General features: G+C 54.7%; 4 protein-coding genes across 10 annotated transcripts; all 4 read left to right on the plus strand.

Moving 5' to 3' along the window:
• The first annotated feature begins 163 nt into the window (after positions 1-163).
• On the plus strand, positions 164-6,028 carry pitpnb (phosphatidylinositol transfer protein, beta). Of its 4 annotated transcripts, none has more exons than XM_037266189.1 (12): positions 164-208; positions 1,439-1,469; positions 1,558-1,703; positions 1,784-1,875; positions 2,183-2,190; positions 2,458-2,532; positions 2,621-2,704; positions 3,233-3,310; positions 3,380-3,484; positions 3,625-3,747; positions 3,815-3,903; positions 4,471-6,028. In XM_037266189.1, the coding sequence occupies exons 1-11, from the start codon at positions 183-185 to the stop codon at positions 3,860-3,862; spliced, it is 816 nt and encodes a 271-aa protein (XP_037122084.1). In that variant the 5' UTR covers positions 164-182; the 3' UTR covers positions 3,863-3,903; positions 4,471-6,028. The 4 variants fall into 4 exon arrangements, with proteins under 4 accessions (XP_037122084.1, XP_037122085.1, XP_037122083.1 ...); XM_037266190.1 differs by having other exon boundaries at positions 3,815-3,894; XM_037266188.1 differs by lacking the exon at positions 3,815-3,903.
• A 602-nt stretch (positions 6,029-6,630) lies between these two features.
• naa25 (N-alpha-acetyltransferase 25, NatB auxiliary subunit) lies at positions 6,631-13,951 on the plus strand. Its single transcript, XM_037266106.1, has 23 exons — positions 6,631-6,746; positions 8,062-8,147; positions 8,228-8,366; positions 8,447-8,565; positions 8,643-8,717; positions 8,806-8,913; positions 8,997-9,075; positions 9,139-9,250; positions 9,327-9,416; positions 9,490-9,662; positions 9,770-9,882; positions 10,015-10,213; positions 10,288-10,377; positions 10,449-10,729; positions 10,811-10,962; positions 11,099-11,224; positions 11,296-11,539; positions 11,610-11,733; positions 11,825-11,890; positions 11,992-12,089; positions 12,180-12,290; positions 12,358-12,498; positions 12,637-13,951. Exons 1-23 carry the CDS (start codon positions 6,689-6,691, stop codon positions 12,757-12,759), a joined length of 2,907 nt encoding a protein of 968 aa, XP_037122001.1. The 5' UTR covers positions 6,631-6,688; the 3' UTR covers positions 12,760-13,951.
• Positions 13,952-14,109: 158 nt separating this feature from the next.
• Positions 14,110-17,809, plus strand: LOC119131570 (BRCA1 associated protein). The gene is made up of 13 exons (XM_037266135.1): positions 14,110-14,478; positions 14,776-14,940; positions 15,012-15,186; positions 15,289-15,478; positions 15,694-15,807; positions 15,882-16,030; positions 16,230-16,305; positions 16,362-16,500; positions 16,567-16,676; positions 16,751-16,840; positions 16,911-17,014; positions 17,091-17,230; positions 17,428-17,809. The coding sequence occupies exons 1-13, from the start codon at positions 14,400-14,402 to the stop codon at positions 17,646-17,648; spliced, it is 1,752 nt and encodes a 583-aa protein (XP_037122030.1). The 5' UTR covers positions 14,110-14,399; the 3' UTR covers positions 17,649-17,809.
• A 208-nt stretch (positions 17,810-18,017) lies between these two features.
• tor4aa (torsin family 4, member Aa) lies at positions 18,018-20,734 on the plus strand. Of its 4 annotated transcripts, none has more exons than XM_037266151.1 (3): positions 18,018-18,169; positions 19,080-19,505; positions 19,614-20,734. In XM_037266151.1, the coding sequence occupies exons 2-3, from the start codon at positions 19,080-19,082 to the stop codon at positions 20,427-20,429; spliced, it is 1,242 nt and encodes a 413-aa protein (XP_037122046.1). In that variant the 5' UTR covers positions 18,018-18,169; the 3' UTR covers positions 20,430-20,734. The 4 variants fall into 4 exon arrangements, with proteins under 4 accessions (XP_037122046.1, XP_037122045.1, XP_037122047.1 ...); XM_037266150.1 differs by lacking the exon at positions 18,018-18,169 and adding an exon at positions 18,315-18,347; XM_037266152.1 differs by lacking the exon at positions 18,018-18,169 and adding an exon at positions 18,384-18,745.
• Positions 20,735-20,937: the final 203 nt, after the last annotated feature.

Genomic DNA, 20,937 nt, shown 5'->3' on the forward strand with positions numbered 1-20,937 from the left:
GCTAATGATTGATTGATTGATTGATTGATTGATTGATTGATTGATTGATTGATCGATCGTTTGCTTTCAAGGTAATAGGCTGTCGATCGGCTCAGCCAATCGGATGTCTCCTGGAGGGCGGGGCCAACTTGTTGACCGTGCCTTCTCCTTTCGCCTGCTACTGCGCAGGCGCAGACCGGCTGATGAAGATGGTGCTCATCAAGGAATAGTGAGTCTGACGTGTTTTTGGTTGGGGCTTTTTCCCCCCTTATCATCGTTCGGGGGAATTTCAGCCATTTAAGGCCTTATTAGCGAGTCGTGATCGGTTTGGTTCGCTGGGCTCCTCCCTCAACCTGTAAGCCTCCAAAAGACATGCTACGGGCGGGCAGGATAACGGACGTGCTTTACGGGGCACCGGTCTTTTTAAGGCGTTGTTAGTGAGAAGCTATCGCTAACTGCTAGGCTAGGCTAGGCTGGCCAGTTCGCCTCGCACTCAATTTGATTCACGTCATAGAAGGACACGCACGCACGCACGCACGCACGCACACAGAGCTGTGGTGGTGGCGGCGTTCAGCCCGTTTAACCAACACTGCCGAGTAGGCGTGCTAACGCCACGAGCTTCGGCTAACCGGCTAGCATCTCGTTATAGCCCCAAAGTGGCGTAATGTTAAGCTTTTGAGGGACAGATTAAGGCTCCGTCGGATTTAGCCGCAAACGCTAGCAGGGCAGGCTAGGCTAGGAGCTTTGCTCGCAGCCTGACAGCCAGCAGCACAACACTTCCTTCCCTAGCTAGGCTAGGCTCCACCTCAACGGAGAGAAGTCACAATGGCTGGCACTCCTGCTAACGGTTTCCAGCGAGGACGCGCAAAGTGGGCTGCCTGCCACATTGTCGCGTGGCAATTGGCCCCGTTTGCCATGAAATGCCGACTGTTAGCATGGCAGCAAGCTGGCGATTGGGACTTCGACTGGCCGGATAGCTTCAAAAACGGCAATAATAAACGTCTCGCGGCTACAAATCCCTTCCGTCATTGTAACCGTAAAAGATGCAAACAATACATGAAATGCGCAGGAGCGGCTTTGAGTAAAAGATGCAAACAATACATGAAATGCGCAGGAGCGGCTTTGAGGGAGGCACTCTGCCGCTAACTGTGATTGATGGCCTACATTCACTTGGAGTGATTTTTGCACCCTTCCAAATGAATGCCCTGACACACTTACTTCACGTCACGCATCACAATGACAATATGCGTTTGTGTACAATGTACCTGATGTTATGGCTTGTCAACGGTTTAGTAATTCAGTGGAAGTCACGTGACGCTTTGTGTACGTCTGTGGAATGGCTGAGGAGGATTTTTGTCTTGGATTTTGCAGTCTCGAGGCTGTGCCTTATTTCAATTGAAGCTCTGATTTGACATTCTCTCACCATAACGCCGCCTCTCTTTATGCTTTGTGCTCGCAGTCGCGTGGTGCTGCCCATTTCTGTCGAAGAGGTGAGTGTCGCACGTTACGCGTGAGCGTCGCTCGGAATTCTTTTGCGGGGGCCACTTTCACCCGGGGGCCTTGGCTTCCCTCCGCCAGTATCAAGTGGGCCAGCTCTACTCGGTGGCCGAGGCCAGCAAGAACGAGACGGGAGGCGGCGAGGGCATCGAGGTGCTGAAGAACGAACCCTACGAGGAGGATGGCGAGAAGGGGCAGTTCACGCACAAAATCTACCACTTAAAGAGGCCAGTGCGCCGCTCGCACTTTTGGACCGGATCGCCCTCTGCCGCTTTCTCACGCTCTGGTCTTCTTTTGCCGCCTGCAGTAAAGTGCCGGGATACGTGAGGCTGCTCGCACCGGAGTCGGCGTTTGTCTTTCACGAAAAGGCCTGGAACGCGTACCCGTACTGCCGTACCGGTGAGTCGCCGTGGTGTCCGGGCGGTGGCGCTCCCTGTGACTGTCATTTCTTTGTTTGGACTCCAAAGAAATGTGTGACCAGTGTCAAATTGTGACACTGCCTGAGGTCACAGCGAGTGAAGACTTTATTGGAAGTGCGTCACGGCGCCAGAGTTCTTGCAAATTCCACAGCTTGAGTTTGTCTTGAAAATGGGAGAAAGGTGTGCTTGAAAGTGAAATGTTTTTGTGCGTGCGCTTCAAAGTGACAGCTTTTGTTTTTCTCCCCACTACCCCCACCCCACCTGACCCCACCCCCCGGCCGCTGCAGTCGTGACGGTGAGTGTCGTCTTCCTCTCGGGCGCACATCTTTGCGCTGGCGCCCCCTGTCTTCCGTTGGAAGCGGTGAGGCCGGGGCCGGCCAAACGTCTTATTGCTTGATTGGATTGAGCCATAAGTCCTGGCCTCCGTTGGTAGCGCGTGGCTAAATCACTTGGCTGAGATTAGCCGCAGCTGTCAACGCCGCCTCATGGTGTCACCTTAGAAGATCACGTATTGTTCTGGGGGAAAAAACGGGCCCGCTAACTCGCGTCTCACGCCTCGCAGAACGAGTACATGAAAGATGACTTTGAGATCAAGATCGAGACGTGGCACAAGCCCGACATGGGAACGGTGGAAAACGTGAGTGCGGGCAAAGCGGCGCCAAAACAAACACGGGGCCCCTCGGCTTTTGGGTCACCGACTGTGGTCCCGTCCCGCCCTGCGTCAGGTGCACGACCTGGACGAGCAGACGTGGAGAAGCGTGGAGGTGGTTCCCATAGACATCGCCAACAAAGAGGAGGTGGCGCCGGGGGTGAGTTGTGTTGACCCCTGCACGGGTTAAGCGTTTTCCGTTGTCGTCAACTTCTGAGGAAAGGATCTTGTAAGCCCCGCCTCCTGATCGCGTGGCGCCGACATAACGCTTGCGCCGCAACGCGAGCGCCGTAATGACTTAAGTGGATCAGCGCTGAGGTGCGGCTCAAGCGGCACGCCCATCTGCCGTTGGCCGGCGCTCGGCTCGGCTCGGCTCGCGCTGACCTGCCGGATTAAAACGCCACCGTGCAAGAGCAGCAGCAGCACAACCCCTGCTAGCTTCCTGGTTGACGTAGCCCTGTTTCAAAACCAAACCATTTCAAAACAAATCGTATTAAATCTGTCCGATTACCGCTTCTAGTTTTGTTTTGTTTTTTGCCCCGGTAGTGGAAAACTGGAGGTGGACATTTGTTTTCTGCTGTAGTTGCTGCGCTAAAAGAAACACTTTGTGCATGACAAAGTCTCAGAGATGTCACCCGAGGATGTCAAGTGACCTCTTTTCAACTCGCCACTGGTTCTTTCCTTGCAGGACTACAAAGAAGAAGAAGATCCGTCCCTCTTTCGCTCGGTCAAAACCGGAAGAGGGCCCCTCGGCCCCGAGTGGAAGGTAAGCGTGGAGGACGAAAAGGACGCCGCCGGTCGTGCTCGTGGCATAGCATCTCTTTGCCTCTCGCAGAACGAGCTGAAGACGGATTGTCCGTACATGTGCGCGTACAAGCTGGTCTCCGTCAAGTTCCGGTGGTGGGGCTTTCAAACCAGAGTGGAGAACTTCATCCACAGGGTAAGCGCCGCCTGCTCACTTTCAATTTTCAAGCGTCACAAGTTGTTGATGGGAGTGTGTGCGTGTGCATGCGTGTGCATGCGTGTGTGTGCGTGTGTGTGTGTGTGCACGCGTGTGTGTGTGTGTGTCCGTGTCCACAGCAAGAAAAGCGCATCTTCACCAACTTCCACCGCCAGCTCTTCTGCTGGGTGGACAAGTGGGTGGGTCTGACCATGGAGGACATCAGGCGCATGGAGGAGGAGACCCAGCGGGAGCTGGAGGAGGTAACCCACACGGGCGCCCCACAAGGCCCGGCCGGCGGAGCTTCTTAACCTTGTCATGTCACATCAGATGCGTCAGAAGGGCGACGTGCGAGGCACCTCGGCGACAGACGAGTAGACGCCGTCCGTCGCTGTAGTCAAAGTCTAGAGGCAGGCCCAGTAAGTTGCGCTCACAGAGCGCCCGGCCGGCCAGCCGCCCGCCTGCCTGCATGGGGAGTGCCGTGCTCCTTGTCTGTCCTTCACCGCGTTTGGAACTCGCTTCAACGCGTCTCGCCCTCATCCTCGTCATCACATCTTGCCGATCGCGCGTTTCCAAATTTTGAGCCAATGTTTGATGTTGGGGAGAAGTCACTGCATTGGAAAAAGCCCAACGGGGACTTCAAATTAAAATGGCACTTGCGTGTGTACACTGAAATAAGGATCGACACCATTTGAGTCAGCCCTAACCCAATTTCCGCTGGACGCGGCAGAAAGTAGATGAGCTCAAGTCAAACGTCCTTTTTGTGCAAGCTGGCCTCCCTCCAACATGGACGCTTTGCCCAGCGCGTTTTCCACCCTCAACTTGGGTTGCCGTCTGCCATTCATTCATTCATTCATTCATTCATCCATCCATCCATCCATCCATCCGTTCATTTTCTCTCATTGCTTTCTCTTGCCTGCCGCCGCGTTCTCGTCATGTATTATTTTTCTATTTTCATTTTGTCTCTTTCTGTTCACCTCATCCAGCTGCGTAAGACCGGTCCGATTCGAGGCACCAGTGCAGCTCACGAGCAATGAGCCAAACCACCCCGACCCTGTCTTGACGATGTCATCGGAGACACGCCCACCACCGCCGCCGCTGCCGCCACCAGGAGGAAGTGGCCCTGGTTCCCCGCTGCTGTACAGACCCCTCCCCTCCTCGCTCCGCTCCAACAAGAAAACAACAAACTGGTTTTGCATACACGCATACATATTCTGTACAAACAGAAAGACAAAAGAAAACTCTTTGCACAGACGTAATTTGCCTGAAATGTAAATGACGAACAGGCTCGTTTCCACTCGTACATGAAACCTTTTCGATTGACCATTAGGAGACGAATGTGCTTTCACCAAAATCGGGCAGCCCTTGGACCATTTTTACCATGATCTCCCCCGTTGTCGTCGTTCAGCGTCTTTGTCTGTACTTGAACGCGTGTCGGCGGGAGGGAGCCCATACGGCCGCCGAGCGCTCGCGTGACCGCCGCCGCGTTCAGAACGGCTCGTTACTGAGCCCGGTTTGGATTCAGCTTCACCCCTCCCCCTCATTTTAAAATACATTTTAAAAAGTCATTTCAACTCAAATGAATTGATTGCTCTTTAGCTTCTGCTGAAAAGCTGTGCTGATCTCAAACCCCCAGCCATGCAACACCGCCATCTACAGGCATCTGTTGTTCATTACAGTGGTTAACAAACTCAAAACAGAAACAAAAAGCCGGCATCTAGAAATAATCCACAGACACGGTTGGAATGGCCTCGTGCGAATGCGCCGGAGCGCGTGCGACCACGTTGACGCCGGATGTTGGTTTTGCTAGCGGGAGACTTTTGAGCTTGCGCTGTTTGTTTAAGTGTACTTTTGGGGCCGCTAGCATTTTCACATGTGATTTTATACCGTACGGCTAACACAGTTCACGTGAGGCTTGACGGGTTGGGGGTGGGGGGCGGCCGCAGTCTCCTTTCTTTATTTATATCCATCTTGGATTTTTTTTTTTTTTACTAGTTTGGACAAAGATGCTATTAGTAAATGAACTTTAAGCTGGATATCAAGGATAATGGAATAAACTGTTTGACGGCTTTCATGCGATGTCTGCATTAACAATGAAACAATGCAGGGTGTTTTGTCTCCCCTTCCCAACCTGTTGAGACCTCACACGGCATCACGGCAGATGACATGTCAGCATTTTCTCACCCACTTCTCTCTTGTTTGTCTTTTGATGTTTTGATTGATTTGGTTTCTGTGCATTTGTTAAAGGGAAAAACTCCTTTGCCAGATGAGGCTTGACTGCGAGGCGAGGACTAGAAACGGGCAGCTGCCGCCGCCTGCGTGTTTTTGAAGCACTGGCAAAAAAACAATCTTTTCTGCCATGTAGTATTTTTCTGATTGATGGAAGGACTGGTCGCAAAGGCAACATTCAGGGGTATCAGTAGTGAATGTACAATTATGAGTTCCATTTTATTTGGTTACTTTTCACAGTTGCCAAGCTTGTGACTGAAGGTCTAGACAACGGAACACAACAGAATATTGAATAAATTCCAACCAATGAGTCTGCGATGCTTGTGTTTTTTTAATCACCTGCACACTCATAGTTGACCGATATGATCGGTCTAAGAAAAATCTAATTTCCAGTTTTTGTGTTTTATTTTTTGCCAAGCATTGAGGTTGCATTAACTTCCACACTGATGCCTCATGATATAAAGGACCTGTTTGACGAGTTTTTGGAGATGTTGGCCGCATGTAGCTGAAATGTAATGTCTAGCAAAAGATACAACGCAGAGAATTACGTTTATATAAAACAACCCCAAAGTTTTGCGGTATAAAGTCCATTAAGAAAAGACATCATAGCCATCAGAGATGCAGGTTATTGAATATGTTTTTCGTGCCGAAGTTGCCAGTTATCAAATATTGCTTCAACCGAGCGCACAAGGCCCTGAGCAAATTACATGGCAACGAGTAGAGGCGGAGATCTGATTGGACAAAAAAAAATTTTAAAAAAAAATCATAGACACACTGGAAGCAATGCCTCCAAATGAACACAATAGATAAACTCGAGAGCAAACATTATAATATACATTTTGAATGTAAGTCGGTGTCGTGAATAATGTAACTGAGTAAAAGGAGAACTTTTCGGATGCTGCTTGAGCCGGCATGCTACTGGAGTTTAGTGCGCATGCGCGCACACTTCCCCAACAGCAGGTAAACTAAACCACCATGGCGGCGCGAGGCCATGTGCAAGACCCCAACGACCGGAGACTCAGACCCATATACGGTGAGCTCGTTCGGCGGGCGCATGCACGCACGCACACACACACACACACGTCGGCTTGGCTTGAGCATCGGCGCATGCCGTCTTTCAACAATAGCAGCTTCCAGCAGCAGGGGCAGTTTTTCGGGGCCCCTCCATCGTCGACCAAGGGCTGGCTGGCTGGCTGGCTGGCTCGCTGGCTCCGTCGCCCCGCTGCGCGGCGCCCTATGACAGTGCACCTTTGCCGGGCTTGCCTCCCAGACCATACTCGGGGGGGTGCTGCGGTTCTCTGCCGGTAGCTTTCCGGTGCTAACATGTGTGAAATACAAGAAAAGCAATTCGAACAGTCTTGACTGCTTTGCAGGGTTGTCGTCTCCTTGGCTATCTCGGTTGCTATTTGACAGCTAGCTTCAGCGGCTAACATGTCGCCGCATAACGCTTCCTTCATTGACTGTAGGTCTTTTTCCCCATCCGAACTTGGCCTTTCTGTGCCGGTTATCCCGTCGGCTGACAGTCGGTCGAGTTTTGCCTCCGCGGGTGCGCCCGCGATGTGGCTTTTTCGCTCTCGTGTCGGCAGTTGAGCGGCTAAGTGGTTAGCTTTCATTTAGCATCGCCGCGGACAATGCTCCGGCCGGCTATCTCGCGTGGACTTGTCACAGCTCCCAAACTTTAACCGTGGACACATCGACAAGGTTTCCACGACCGCAATTACTTCGATAACAATGTGTGTTAGAAAGTAGGCAAAAAAAACAAGAGTTGCCTTTCCCCCTTGAGTTTTGCTTTATTATGATACCTTAGGCCGGTTTCCAGAAAGAACTGATCCACTGAAATAAAAATAAATCTATAGGGTCTACACCAATGCCATATTTGGCTGATATCAAAACCCCAACCAAGATCACGTGCTTGCACAAGTTTGCACACCCTACACCAGGGAATGGAGTGCTTCAGTTCAAACATGAGCTCAATGCAACTTGGATCAATGCTGACAAGTGTCAGTAAAAGTTTGCCCTCTTGGCAGCGATAGAAGAGCAACGTGACACAATCGCTGTCTGCTGCAGTTAATTTTGGCCGGCAGCTGTCCCCTGAGTGGCCTAACTGCGTTTGTGCATACTCACCATGCAACGTCCTTCCTTCACAACCATGAAAAGGGATTGCGTGACTCTCACTGTAAAAGCAGCAACCGCAACGTAGCGGGCGGGCCTTCATCGTACCCGTGCGTAGGCATCGGTGAGACGCTGCTGGACAAAGTCACGTCCGTTGACATGTTTTTCCACGCGGCTTTATTTTCTTTGATTTTGCCGCCGCGGGGACTTGAGTGGTTGTTTTTTTTCCCCCTCAGACTACCTTGACAACGGCAACAACAAGATGGCCATCCAGCAGGCGGACAAGCTGCTGAAGAAGCACAGAGACTTGCACTGCGCCAAGGTACGCTCGGGGGCCCGCCGGCCATTTCACCCCAATCGGCCATTTTCTCCTCATGGGCCGCCTTTCTTTTCCTCCTCCAGGTGTTGAAGGCCATCGGCCTGCAGCGGACAGGCAAGCAAGACGAAGCCTTCTCCCTGGCCCAGGAGGTGACCTCCTTGGAGCCCACGGACGACAACTCCTTACAAGCGCTCACCATCCTCTACAGGGAGATGCATCGGCGTGAGTACACGCGCCGGCCCGCGTGCAGCGCAGCGCCCGACCGACCGACCTAGTGTTGTGCATTGATGTGCTGCTTCCAGCCGAGTTGGTGACCAAACTGTACGAGGCGGCGGTCAAGAAGGTCCCGCTCAGCGAGGAGTATCACTCGCACCTCTTCATGGCGTACGCGCGTGTCGGCGAGTACAAGAAAATGCAGCAGGTAACGAAGAGCTAAGGCGGGCTAGCTTAATGCTAGCCTAGACCGCCAACATTTTTCGTGTGATTCCTTCTCTTCAGGCAGGAATGGCCTTGTATAAAATCGTACCCAAGAATCCCTATTACTTCTGGTCCGTCATGAGTCTGGTCATGCAGGTACACGCCGTCGGCATCGTCGCGACGCCTGGGACCAGGCGGCCGTCTCCCATTTTTTATTTCTTGTTTTCTTCTTCAAATTGCACAGGCCATCTCGGCGCAGGATGAAAAACTGTCCCAAACCATGTTCCTGCCCCTGGCGGAGCGCATGGTGGAGAAGATGGTCAAGGAGGACAAAATCGAAGCTGAAGCAGAAGTAAGACGTCCTGCTCGCTGAAAGCTTCCCATCCAAATCTTGTGGACAAAAGTATTTGGACAGTGAATCTGAGTGCTCTTCAGGTGCAACTCTACTTCATGATCCTGGAGCGCTTGGGGAAATGCGAGGAGGCGCTGGAAGTGATCAAGGGTCCCCTCGGAGGTAAGCTCGCGGCGCCTCGGTCTTCCTCCTCCCGATCCTCACCGTGCCACGTCGTTGCCGCAGAGAAGCTGACCAGCGAGCTTCAGAGTCGAGAGAGCAAGTGCATGATGCTGTACCGGCGACTCCGACGCTGGCCCGAGTGCAACGCCCTGGCGCGCCAGCTCCTGCTCAAGAAGTGAGCCTCGTCTTTTGTCGAAATGGCGGCAAAGCACTGCCTTTGTCTAACCCCCAACTCCATTGTGGGCTCGCAGTCCCGACGATTGGCAGTTCTACCTGGCCTACTTCGACTCGCTTTTTCATCTCATGGATCAGTCGTGGAGTCCGCCGGAGGATGAACAACAGTGAGTACAATGCGCCCGGTTGGTGGCAAAAAGTACCAAGTAGACAAAAGTTGCGTTGCGGCGCCGCGCTCAGCTGCTCAGAGGGCGCCGTGCACCACACGGTGATGGAGGCGGTGAACTTCGTGGAGGAGAGGATCGCCGGCGAGGACGGCAAAGACGCTCGCTCGCTGCGGGGTCCTTACCTGGCGCGCCTGGAGCTCATGCAGCGGCTGCGGCAACGCCGCCTTCCCCAAGAAAAACAGCTCGGTAAGAAGAAAAGAAAAAAAAAAAACACCGTTGGATTCATAAGAACTCCTTCTAGTTTTCAAATCCAAGGTGATCACGACCTCCTCTCTTTGTTTTTGTGGTCGCAGGAGAGCCGTTGGAGCTGATGGTGCAGTTTTTTGTCAAGTTTGGCGACAAGCCTTGCTGCATCACAGACCTCAACGTTTATCTCCACCTACTGGCCGCCGAGCAGCACGAGCAGGTGAGCCACCGCCTGGCCTGGCCTGGCCTGGCCTGGCCTGGCCTGGCCTGGCCTGGCCTGGCCTGGCCTGGCCTGGCCTGGCCTGGCCTGGCCTGGACCGCAGTCGCATGTCTCCGTTTCGGCACCTTGCAGTTGGTGGAGCGGCTGCGCCGGGCCGCCCCTACCGGACCCGACGGCTCGGACTTCCCGGACGACACGGAAGCGCTGCAGAGGCACCTGTGCGTGTGCCAGCTGAGCCGGGCGCTGGGCCTGCATCACGCCCTGGACGCCGCCGCTAAGCTGAGGCTGGTCGCCGAGCTCAAGGCGCACTACCGGCACGGCCTCAAGTTTGGTGAGGAGCGCGCACGCACGCACATTTTTCTGTTTTGGCCTTTTTCTCTTTTATTTGCGTTTTCCCTCCTACAGGGAAGAATGCTCTGAAGACGGAGTTGCAGTTTTCCGACATGTATTGCCTGATGGCGGCTCACGTCTACATCGACTTGTGGACGGAAACCGGTGGGTGGTCCTTCCTTCTCTCTCGCTTTCACGCGGTCCACCCGCGTGACGTGCTCTCGGGCTGCGCTCAGGGGACGAGAAGATGGCGTGGCTCGGTCTGGGCCTGCTCCAGGAAGGCTTGTCCAACAGCCCGTCCAACGCTCAGTTCAAGCTGCTGCTGCTGCTCCTCTACTGCCGCCTGGGCGCCTTCGAACCGGTGGTGGACCTCTACGCCAGCCTGGACGCCAAGCACGTCCAGCACGACACCATTGGCTTCCTCCTGACGCGCTACGCTCAGTCCTTGGGACAGTTTGCCGCTGCCTCGCAGGCCTGCAACTTCTCGCTCAGGTTTTTCCACTCCAACCAGAAAGATGTGAGTCTCCCTGCCTCCCTCCACAAACGGGATTCTTCTCAGCCATCGGCCCTAAATCCAAACGTGCCATCTGGCCCCCAGACCTCCGAGTACATTATCCAAGCGTACAAGTACGGCGCCTTTGAGAAGATCCCCGAGTTCATCGCCCTCAGGAACCGACTGAACCAGTCGCTGCACTTTGCGCAGGTCCGCACCGAGAGGATGCTGCTCGACTTGTTCCTCGAGGCTGACATGTGAGCGAGCGCACGCCCCCGAGGCGCCTGCCTGCCCGCCCGCCCGTCCGTCCCTCCGCCTGCGTTCACCTTTGTGACCTTTTTGTGTTCCTTTTTTTTTTCTTTTTCTTTTTGTCTTCCCTAAAATGTGTTGCAGTGTGTTGAGTCTGGAGGAGAGTGTGAAGACCATGTCTTTGTCCGCAGAGGAAGATGACATTCCCTGGGACAACATGAGGGACAACCGAGACCTCACGGTGTTCACCTGCTGGGACCCCCACGAGCGGTACAAAACACGCAAAGCGCTAATTGGCTAGCCAGCCGTAAACGAGCGCTCTCGCCACCGCCACCTGACAGGAAGTTGAACGAGGAGCATCGGCGGCATTCCCTGGAGGAAGAGCGTGTGTGGTTGCGCTTGCGCTCGCTCACGCTGCGCCTCCTCGCCGCCGTGGCGGCCATGGGCCACAAAGCCTCGCCGCAGAACTCGCCCACGGCCACCGAGAACGGCGTGACGGACAAGACGGCGCCGCTGCGCCAGCTCCTGACGCAGCTCGGCCAAAACCTGCAGACGGCCACGCAACTGGCCGAGAGACGCACGCAGGTATCCTCAAAGTCTGCTAGCTCAACGTAGCGTAATGCGCTAACGTAGCCTAATGCGCTAACCCCAACAGTACCCCTTCCTGGGACCGCCCGCAACCCGTCTGGTTGCCGCTCTTTCCAGCGGCAGCTGCCAGTGTCAAGCGGCAGCGCTGCAGCTGTCGCTCCACGTGCACCAACTGGACGCCGTCGGTCTCGGTGAGCGCCGCCGCCGCCGCCGCCTGCTCCTCCTTCTTTTGATTGATTGAATTTCAAATTTTTTTTCTTTGGACCGCTCTGCCCCCGCCAGACGAGTCGTCGGAGCTGCAAACGCAAATGTGCAACGCCTTCAAGTCGCTGGCCGTTCAGCTTCAAGGTGGCCGCCGTCGCACGCAGCTGCTCTGCCACCGCGGCCACGTGGTCGTCGTCATCATCATCATCATCGGCGTCGTCGTCTTCCCTGCTCTTTTGTTGCAGAAATGCTGAATAAATGCAAAGGAGACCTCCTGGACACAAAAGAGGGCAAATTAAAAATCCGGCCGTGGTTGTTGGAGAACCTCGTCTTCTTTGTGGAGGTGGCCCCCACCGCACGCCGGCCGGCCGGCCCACGCTTCCTCTGTGGCGCCTCCGGGCGTCTCGCTCATCTTCTCTTGCGCTGCTTGCAGACGGTATGCGTGGTCTTGTGGGTCGCCGGCTACTGCACCAAAGTTTTGCGGCCGCTCAAGTCCAGCCTACAGAAGAAGAAGAAGAAGAAAAAGGATGCCAGCACAGCTCAGGTAGGCGCCGCACTCTCCGACTCTTGCTTCCGCCGCTATAGGTTCCGTTGTTTTGGTTTTCCCGCAGCCGGCGGTGGTGTGCGGCTTCCAGGAGTTGACGGCGAGCTTGCAGGACGTGCTCGCCCGGGCCCTGGAGCACGTCAAAGGGCAGGAGGTCGGCATGGCCGCGCTCAAACTGGCCGATTTGTCACTGGAAGGATCCACAGAGGTCAGTCTCGTTCAAATTGTTTGTGAGCGCGTAGCAAATGGGAACACCGTGCTAGGAGTTAGCGGCTAGCAAGCGAGCCGTCCAACTCTGGCGGCCGAGGCCTTCGGTCCATCTTTCTCCTGACTTTGTGTCTTTCAGGAGGAGTCGTCGTTTGCCAGGGCAGCCATGGACAAGCTGCAGAGCAGTCACCTGCGTTCGCTCCAGGAGGCGGCGGAACTGCTCAAGAAGCGAGCGGACTCTCTGAAGAATCTCAAAATCTGAATGCCGCCGTCACACCCGTGTCTGTTTGCCGTCAGCACATTTCCGGAACGCTGTCATCAATCACGAAGGCGCGCGGTGACATTCACACGCCCGTTTTTAGCCCGTCTAGTAAATTATTGTACAGAATAGCTTGGAGTCCGAGAAACCACTATTTCCTTTGCTCGATCACTCGCGTGCCCTCCTCGCTTTAGCGTCGGCGTGCAAAGGCGCCATATTTGGCCCAGATTCCATCAGAGGTTCATTTAGGATATTTCCCCCCCCCCCGTGCTTCTTTTTTTTTCCATGTGTGTCTGAATGAAGTCGAGCACCTCCGTAGTCGCAGTATTACACGCAAAAAAATGGAAATAATAGATAGCTTGCGTCACTTCCTGCTCAAAACGGCAGCCAGGGTGGCTCGCTCACGTCCACAACAAGCAGCAAAACGCGCACGTGGCGGATGCAAATGGTTTTTGTTTTCTTCCCAGCCCCACAAACGCCGTGGGTGAGTGCGCATTTTGTTTGGTGCCGAGACTGATGCGAGCGCCCCAAAGAAAGGCACTGAGGCTTTATGCAGTTCTGTCCTGGATGCGGGGCACTTACAATAAAACACACTTTGGACCTAATTGTAAATCGCCCAGGAAGCTGCTGTGCGTGCCGGCGTGCGTGCGTGCAAGCCCATGTGCATGTGAAAGCTTGTGTACATGAAGACAAAGTGTGTGTCATACGAGCGTGTGTGTGTGGGTGAGAGAAGAACGTGTGTGTGTGTGTGTGTGTGCGTGCGCGTGTGAGAGAGAGGAAGAAGGTGAAAGAACTTTGGCCTATGAGAGGGAGAAAGTGTGTGCGAGCTTATGTGACTGTTGGAGATGTCAGTGTGAGCCTGCATGTGTGGGAACCAAAGTCTGTTTTGAATGCATGTGTGAGCGAGCCGCTGTGTGTTTGTCTGACCGGGGGGAAAAAGATGGCGGGCGTCAGAGCTCTACTTTTGGCCGCTTTCCCAACCGCCACGCAAGCTGCAAACCACACCACCATGAGGAATTTCCGTTTAGACTGGACGCAAGTTGCGCAGGAAGAAAAAAAAAAGCGTGCTCATGATTGACAATCTGGAGTGTCACCCACCACCTTCTTTTGTTAGAAAATGGGAAAACAGAAACACTGGAATGGCAAAGCTTTTTTTTTTTTTTTTTGAAATAAAATGCTGAATGTGAAAAATGTACTTGCTCTCCTCGACAAACATGATTTGCCTTTGACCTCGTCTGAGTCGCAAGTGATCAGAATTAATAGAATTGAGAGATCCGTGTTGGAAAAAGGCCCATGCACACTGCCATACACGTGTGAGGCGCTAGGTGGCGATAGCGTTTAACGACTTCCTTGAGTAATCCGCCAACGAGGCGAAGAAGATGAAGTAGTTCAAGAGCTTCAGAAGCTTCCTGAAGTTTGTCGGTTAGGTCTGTTCTGTGAAATATGTGGACGAATAAAAGCTAACTTTGATAGATATATTTGCGCTTGAGTGTCAACTCGTGTGACGTTTATGAGCACGACGTTAATGCGCGCTCACTGGAGTTTTGAAGGCAGCTACCTTGCGAAGCTAGCTGTCATCGCTTGCCTTGTTTTGGTTTGGTTTGGTTTGTCTCTTTGTGTGGGATTTTGCGTGGACAAAACACATGAGCGTGTCTCTGGTGGTCATCCGCTTGGAAATCGCCGCCCAGTCTCCAGCCCCGCAAGGCTTCCGCTACTCGGCCGGTGAGTACGCAGGGCCGGTGGGCCGCAGGGCAGGGCCGGACCGGACCGCAACGAACGTTGACGTTAGCCGGCCGGCTAACGAGCTGGACCAGACGATTGTCGCAACACACACCGCAATCGTTTGCATTTGAGTGGATCATGTTAACTGTTCACACGCCAGGCGAACCGCTCCTTATTAGTTACTTATGCCATATGAAGTTTTCTCATCTGTTAATATGAAAACCCAATGGTTGCCTTCAAACGTTCCTCACAGCCCTGCAGCAAGCACCTGCTAACCTTCACTCTTGCTGCTTTCAGTGAGTGGCGGCATGTCGGAGGAGCAACTTGAGGACAAATCTTTGGGCCTGGCCAGGCTGGCCCTGAGCGGCAAATCGGAGCTGGAGAGGAGCGCCGTGTTGCACCAACACATGGGCAGCAGATCCATGGGAGACATGGTCATCGAGACCTTTGAACCCAGCCCAGGTGAAAACCTCCTTTTGTTTTGGGTCGCAAGTAGTTTTGCATGTTCTTTGAAGATGCGCTTCACGGTGTAGACAAAGGTGGCGGTGGCGGGGGGGAAGAACCAGGAGGATGCGCAGAGGGCAAGCGAGCCGAGTCGGCGTCGGCCCCGGACTCTCCCTCCAAGCAGCTGCCCCAGCAAATCTCCTTCTTCAGCGGGAACCCGTCAGTGGAGGTGGTGCACGGGATCTTGCACCTCTACAAGACCAAGTTGGACACGCGCACGCATGCGTCGTCATTTTGGTGGCATCACGCTCACCGACTTTTTTTCTTCTTCTGCTCTCCTCATCATTCTCTTTTGTTCCCCGGCAGCAAGATGACGTCGCTGACGGAGGAGGTGAGGCGCAGCGCCATGGTGTGCATCCTCACGGTTCCTGCCACCATGACCAGTCACGACCTGATGAAGCTGATGGCGCCCTTCAATGACGTCATGGAGCACATGAAGATCATCCGAGACTCCACCCCCAACCAGTACATGGTGCTCATCAAGTTCAGCACGCAGGTTTGAACTCTTTATATATATACTATATATATATATATATTTTTTTTACGGTTTGTTTAGACTCAAACAATCTCTAAAGCTTGTAAAAAGTACACGACATCTAATTTAGAGACGACACAAACGGACCAATCTTCTGCAAAAAATATGTGAAAGCACCTGAAAAAAAAAGTCAAGAGGAGTTCCAAAGTGTAATTCCGACGCTAACCCTGGCTCAGGCGGACGCAGACAGCTTCTACGCCACGTGTAACGGCCGCCAGTTCAACTCCATCGAGGAGGCGGTGTGTCAGCTGGTCTACGTGGAGCGTGCCGAAGTCATCAAGTCGGACGAGGTGCGTGGCGCTGCCGCCGCCGCCGCGCCGCCACCATCTTGCTGTTGACAAAGTTGCTGCGCTTCCTCCTCCAGGGCGCCAGTTTGCCCGTGATGGAGCTGACGGAGCTTCCCAAATGCACCGTGTGTCTGGAGCGCATGGACGAGTCGGTCAACGGCATCCTCACCACGCTGTGCAACCACAGCTTCCACAGTCAGTGTCTGCAGCGATGGGAGGACGCATCGTAAGCGGCGCCGCAGCATTCACCGCACCAGGGCGTGCGGCACGCTCGCAACCTCAAAACATTGTGTCCCGAGTTGCATGACGACTTGCCCCTCCTAGCTTAGCTCAGGAGGGGCGTTTCGTACCCACCGATTCATATCTGCCATACTGATGGAATAAGTTAGCGCCAGCCAAAAGCTGATTTTTGGTGTCACGTTTAGGTGTCCCGTATGTCGCTACTGTCAAACTCCCGAGCCGGTGGAAGAAAACAAATGCTTTGAGTGCGGCGTGCAGGAGGTAAGGAAGGCCCGAGTCTCGCTCCTCGTGCCTTTGGTAACCTTGTTGCCCCCCAGAACCTGTGGATCTGCCTGATCTGCGGCCACATCGGCTGCGGTCGCTACGTCAGCCGCCACGCCTACAAGCACTTTGAGGAGACGCAGCACACCTACGCCATGCAGCTCACCAACCACCGCGTGTGGGACTACGCCGGAGGTAGCGACGACCGTCGCCCGCTTGCCAATGCACGCCTTTAATGCTGGCACGTCGCTCTCACGGCAGACAACTACGTCCATCGGCTGGTGGCCAGCAAGTCGGACGGCAAGATGGTTCAGTACGAGTGCGAGGGGGACACCTGCCAGGCCGAGAAGATCGACTCCCTGCAGCTGGAGGTACGGCAGGGAAGGGAGGCTGCTCCCCTCGCCGCCTGCCTCGGATGCTAACGGGCACCGCGCTTCTCCCACAGTACTCGTATCTGCTGACCAGCCAGCTGGAGTCGCAGCGAGTCTATTGGGAGAACAAGATTGTTCATCTGGAGAAGGAGACGGCCCAGGAGGTGAACGAACCGCCATGTCCTTGTTGTCATGGCGTTTGGGAGTCACTCGCCTCCGTGTGTGTGACGACAGATCAACAACATGAAGGCAAAGTTCAAGGAGACTCTGGAGCGCTGCGACAACCTGGAACGCCGACTGGGAGAAATCAGCAAGGACAAGCAGAGCACGGAGAAGAAGTAAGCTCGGAGCGCCACCGAGGCAGGCACCCGTCGAGCTTTCGCGCAAACAACACGGTTTCACCTGTCATGGCAGGTGCGCGCAGCTGAGCGCCCGCGTCATGAAACTCAGCCACGAGTTGAAAGAGGAGCAGGAGATGAACAAATATCTGCGAGCCAACCAGACGCAGCTTCAGACCCGACTAGCTGATGAGGAGCGCAGAGCCAAAGAGAGCGGTGAGGACCCTTTTAAGAATGCGCCCAAATTGCTGCTAGGCAAATCATTTCAAGTTCAAAGTCAAAGTCTGCTTTCGTGTCAATGTCTTCACATGCCAAGACACACAAAGAAATCGAAATGACGTTCCCACTATCCCACGGGGACAAGTCATAGTACACAATATACAATATGCCGCTGCTGCTGCTGCTGTGTTCAGGCGAGCAGAAGGACCAGGCCATGGCCGAGCTTCAGGAGCAGCTGCGCGACGTCATGTTCTATCTGGAGACGCAGCAGCACATCCAGCATCTTCCTGACGAGACGCGGAATGAAATCCAGGAAGGCCAAATCAATATGGCGGCGGGACCCGCCGCCGAGGGCGACGCCGGCCCCCCCGACGCCGTCAGAGGAAGGAGGGGCCGAGGCAGGAAGAGGAAGTAGAAAGCGTCCTGAGACTTTTGAAAGGCCGCGCTTTGGAGCATGTAAATACGTCCGTCTTTTCTTAACCTATTTATGCGCCTAACGTGGCATTTTTGCTCCGTGTTGCAAATAACGCTGTCAAAACATGTCCACAGCAAATAAAAGAGCTCATTCATGCCGTCGCTGGCCGGCCGGCTGGCTGGCTGGCCGGCTGGCCGGCTGGCTGGCTGTCCTTTCTGCCCCTCCAATGGCTTCCTTTGCTTTGGCTTGATGTCTCTTTTCCTTCTCCCCAAGTGAAAGTGCACTCACTTTAAAGTGAGCCAACAGAGACGATTTTTTTTCCTTTTTTTTGGCTGACTGTTTTCCATGAGGTGGAACAAAAGAAGGAAGTGTTGTAATGTGCTGTCATATGAGATGAGAGCAGGATGAAGGAGGCGGAGCTGCCAGCACGCACACACACACACACACACACACACACACTGCACAGTGCACGATGGTGTGCAGCGGAGTAGTAGTGTGAGCACGTTCAACTCGTAACAGAGGTGAGTCCGTTTTTGTTTGCTTTTGGGAGGGGAGGGGGGGGGGTGCACGTTTGACGCCTTCTCTTAGCGTGAGACTTGAGGAAGAAAGGTCGCCGCTGCTTGTGCTTGCACTTTGTGTGTTGATGGGGAAGGAAGCGGAGCCAGCCGGCAGACGTTTGGAATGCGGCCTCCTCGTCAGGTCTGCGCTTGCGGCAACCTGAACGTGACGTGACGCCAACCAGCCAGCTCATGGCTTGAATTTCTCTTGAGGCCAAGATCGTCCATCTCACGGTCTTTCGCTGGGGGCGGGACCTGGCTTTCAAATCAACTTGCTATGTCATCTTTGAACGTGGGAGGGGGAGTTTCAACAAGTAGCAGCGTTATCAAGCAGGAAGGAGATGCCGCCAAGTCCTCAGTCGGCCGCAAAAATGACGAGAGGCAAGTGGCTCCGTTCGAACCACATTTTTGTGGATTACGCAATGAAGCCAAGCCGTCGCCCGAGCGCTCGCACCTCTTTCAGCAGCAAAGTGAAGAAGAGAAGTTGTTTGCCTGAAAGGATACAACAAAATGCTTTAAACAACGTCACACTTGATTTGTGTAAGTGAAGCGGCGAGAGGCCAGCTGCCATGAAGGCTCCGTGTGTGTGTGTGCACATGCTTGCATGTGTGTCACAGCAGGAAGTGGCTGATGTCATCATGGTGGAGGGGCCAAAATGGTGTGTGTGCGCGCGCGCGTGTCGTTGTAACCTTTGGGTGCCGTGTGTGTCGTACAAACACATTAGAGAACTGACAAGACCACCAAAATGTTGTCGATTGACAGGTGGTCAGCGGCAGGTCAGCGCTCCCGACGGCCAATCAGACTGGCTGGCTGGGCGTCACCTTGGCTGCGCCCCCTTGAGTACTTTGTGAATAATTGAACAATTCTTGGGCAGATGACTGATCAGGACAGCAGCTTGTCATCCTCCCACACAGAGGAGGAAGAGGAGGAGACCATGGAGGAGGACGGCGGCGGCGGCGGGAGCCGGCCCATGATGGCGCCGGCGGCCAGCCTCTTGGGCGTGTCGTCCACGCTGCGCGCCGTCATCCGCATTAAGCACAAGTACCAGGCCCTGAAGAAACGGCGCCAGGAGATGGCGCTGGCCATGGGGGGCCTCCCGGGGGCCCCGACCTGCACCAGCCCCAAGATCTTCACCTTTGACGCTGCTGCCGCGCCGGTGTCCTGCTGGCCTCCCAGGAAGAAGAAGAAGAGGAAGAGGAGGGTGCTCTACCCTAACAGGAGGCGGCGGAAAGCCCCCGGACAGGAGCACAGCCCGGCCGAGTTTTGTCTCTACCTGCTCAGCGCCATACTCTTTGTACAGGTGAGCCCACGCACGCACGCACGCCCGCCCGCCCGCCCGCTCGCTCGCCCGGCCGAGTCACGACTATCACCGGAATGATCAACACGGTCGATACTCGTTGTGCGTCAGGTGTACAACGCCATCGAGAACCTGGACGACCACGTGATCCGCTACGACCTGGAGGGTCTGGAGAAGACGCTGCGCAGAGAGGTGTTTGGCCAGCAGGGGGCGGTGGAGGCGCTCATGTGGCACCTGAAGGACTTCTTATCCACCTACGTGCACAACAGGCCGCTGGTGGTGTCCCTTCACGGGCCCAGCGGGGTGGGCAAAAGCCACCTGGGCCGCCTCCTGGCGGGACACTTTCGCTCGGTGGTGGGCGAGGCCCTGGTGCTTCAGTACTTTGCGCTGCACCACTGCCCCCTGGAGGCCGACGCCCCGCGCTGCGCCCAGCAACTGCTCTCGCTGGTCTCCGAGGCGGTGGAGCTGGGCGAGCGAGAGGAGAAGATCCCGCTCTTTGTGCTGGACGAGGCCGAGCACATGCACGGCCAGATCCTGGACGCCCTGCTGGGCCTGCTGGCTCCGTCCCAGGCCAACCAGTTTCTCAACGCCGTCTACGTGATCCTCGGCAACCTCGGACACGAGCGCGTCACCCGGCACCTGCTGCGAAACGCCTCCGGTCACGAGCTCCTGGCGCCGGAGCTGCGGCGCCATCTGGAGGGCCGCCACCCCCTGTGGGCCGAGGTGAACGTGGTGCCTCTGGGCCTCCTGGAGAGAAGTCACGTGATGGAGTGTTTTTTGGACGAGATGAGCCGTGAGGGATTCTACCCGGACCGCGCCCACATGGAGCAGCTGGCGGCAGAGATTGAGTATTATCCCGCCGCGGGTGGGAGGGAGTATGCTGTCACCGGATGCAAGCAGGTGGTGGCCAAGGTCAACTTGCTGTGAGCTGCCTGACAAAATGGGACGGAACACGACTGCAGGCTCGGCCGAGTCGGCTCCTTTGATCTGCAAACATCTCAAGTCAGCTTCAAGACTCACCTGTCACTCAATCATTGGCAATGTCAAAAGGCACCGACGAGAAGAGAAGGAAGGACACGAGCGCCGCGCACGCTTTCTCTCCGTTGTCATGAAGACAACCAGGAAGTGAATTCAACGGGAGGAGGTTACATCACTGTGCTACGTAGCCTTGGCAGCTAGCTCAATGTCAACTTAGAAATTCCTTTTGTGCCATTAAACTTCTCCCAAAGACGCAAAGGCTTTGGAATTATTCAAGAAATCCAGTCGAATGGAGCTTTTTCCTCATCACAGGAGAGAAGACCATGGCTGCGCCATGAATGTGTCAAATGACAAAAGGAGCATCTCTGTTTTGAAATATCTTTAATCAGAGTTGATGACATGGAAAAGTGAGGTCGACGTCACGCTGATGATAAGACCCACAAAAAAAAAACACCTT

This window comes from Syngnathus acus, chromosome 12, assembly GCF_901709675.1.
Source record: "Syngnathus acus chromosome 12, fSynAcu1.2, whole genome shotgun sequence".
NCBI classification, from domain to species: Eukaryota; Metazoa; Chordata; class Actinopteri; order Syngnathiformes; family Syngnathidae; genus Syngnathus; species Syngnathus acus.

What these genes read in the sequence shown, in the direction of transcription:
- LOC119131570 (XM_037266135.1), top strand. Translation starts at nt 14,400, where the DNA reads ATGAGCGTGTCTCTGGTGGTCATCCGCTTGGAAATCGCCGCCCAGTCT. An exon ending in CAGCGATGGGAGGACGCATC is followed by an intron (nt 16,031 to 16,229) that starts GTAAGCGGCGCC and finishes TGTCACGTTTAG; the next exon opens with GTGTCCCGTATGTCGCTACT. An exon ending in TCGACTCCCTGCAGCTGGAG is followed by an intron (nt 16,677 to 16,750) that starts GTACGGCAGGGA and finishes CTTCTCCCACAG; the next exon opens with TACTCGTATCTGCTGACCAG.
- pitpnb (XM_037266188.1), top strand. Translation starts at nt 183, where the DNA reads ATGAAGATGGTGCTCATCAAGGAATA. An exon ending in ATGGTGCTCATCAAGGAATA is followed by an intron (nt 209 to 1,438) that starts GTGAGTCTGACG and finishes TTGTGCTCGCAG; the next exon opens with TCGCGTGGTGCTGCCCATTT. An exon ending in AAGAGGAGGTGGCGCCGGGG is followed by an intron (nt 2,705 to 3,232) that starts GTGAGTTGTGTT and finishes CTTTCCTTGCAG; the next exon opens with GACTACAAAGAAGAAGAAGA.
- tor4aa (XM_037266150.1), top strand. An exon ending in GCGCCATACTCTTTGTACAG is followed by an intron (nt 19,506 to 19,613) that starts GTGAGCCCACGC and finishes GTTGTGCGTCAG; the next exon opens with GTGTACAACGCCATCGAGAA.
- naa25 (XM_037266106.1), top strand. Translation starts at nt 6,689, where the DNA reads ATGGCGGCGCGAGGCCATGTGCAAGACCCCAACGACCGGAGACTCAGA. An exon ending in CCGCCGAGCAGCACGAGCAG is followed by an intron (nt 9,883 to 10,014) that starts GTGAGCCACCGC and finishes GGCACCTTGCAG; the next exon opens with TTGGTGGAGCGGCTGCGCCG. An exon ending in CGACTTGTGGACGGAAACCG is followed by an intron (nt 10,378 to 10,448) that starts GTGGGTGGTCCT and finishes GGCTGCGCTCAG; the next exon opens with GGGACGAGAAGATGGCGTGG.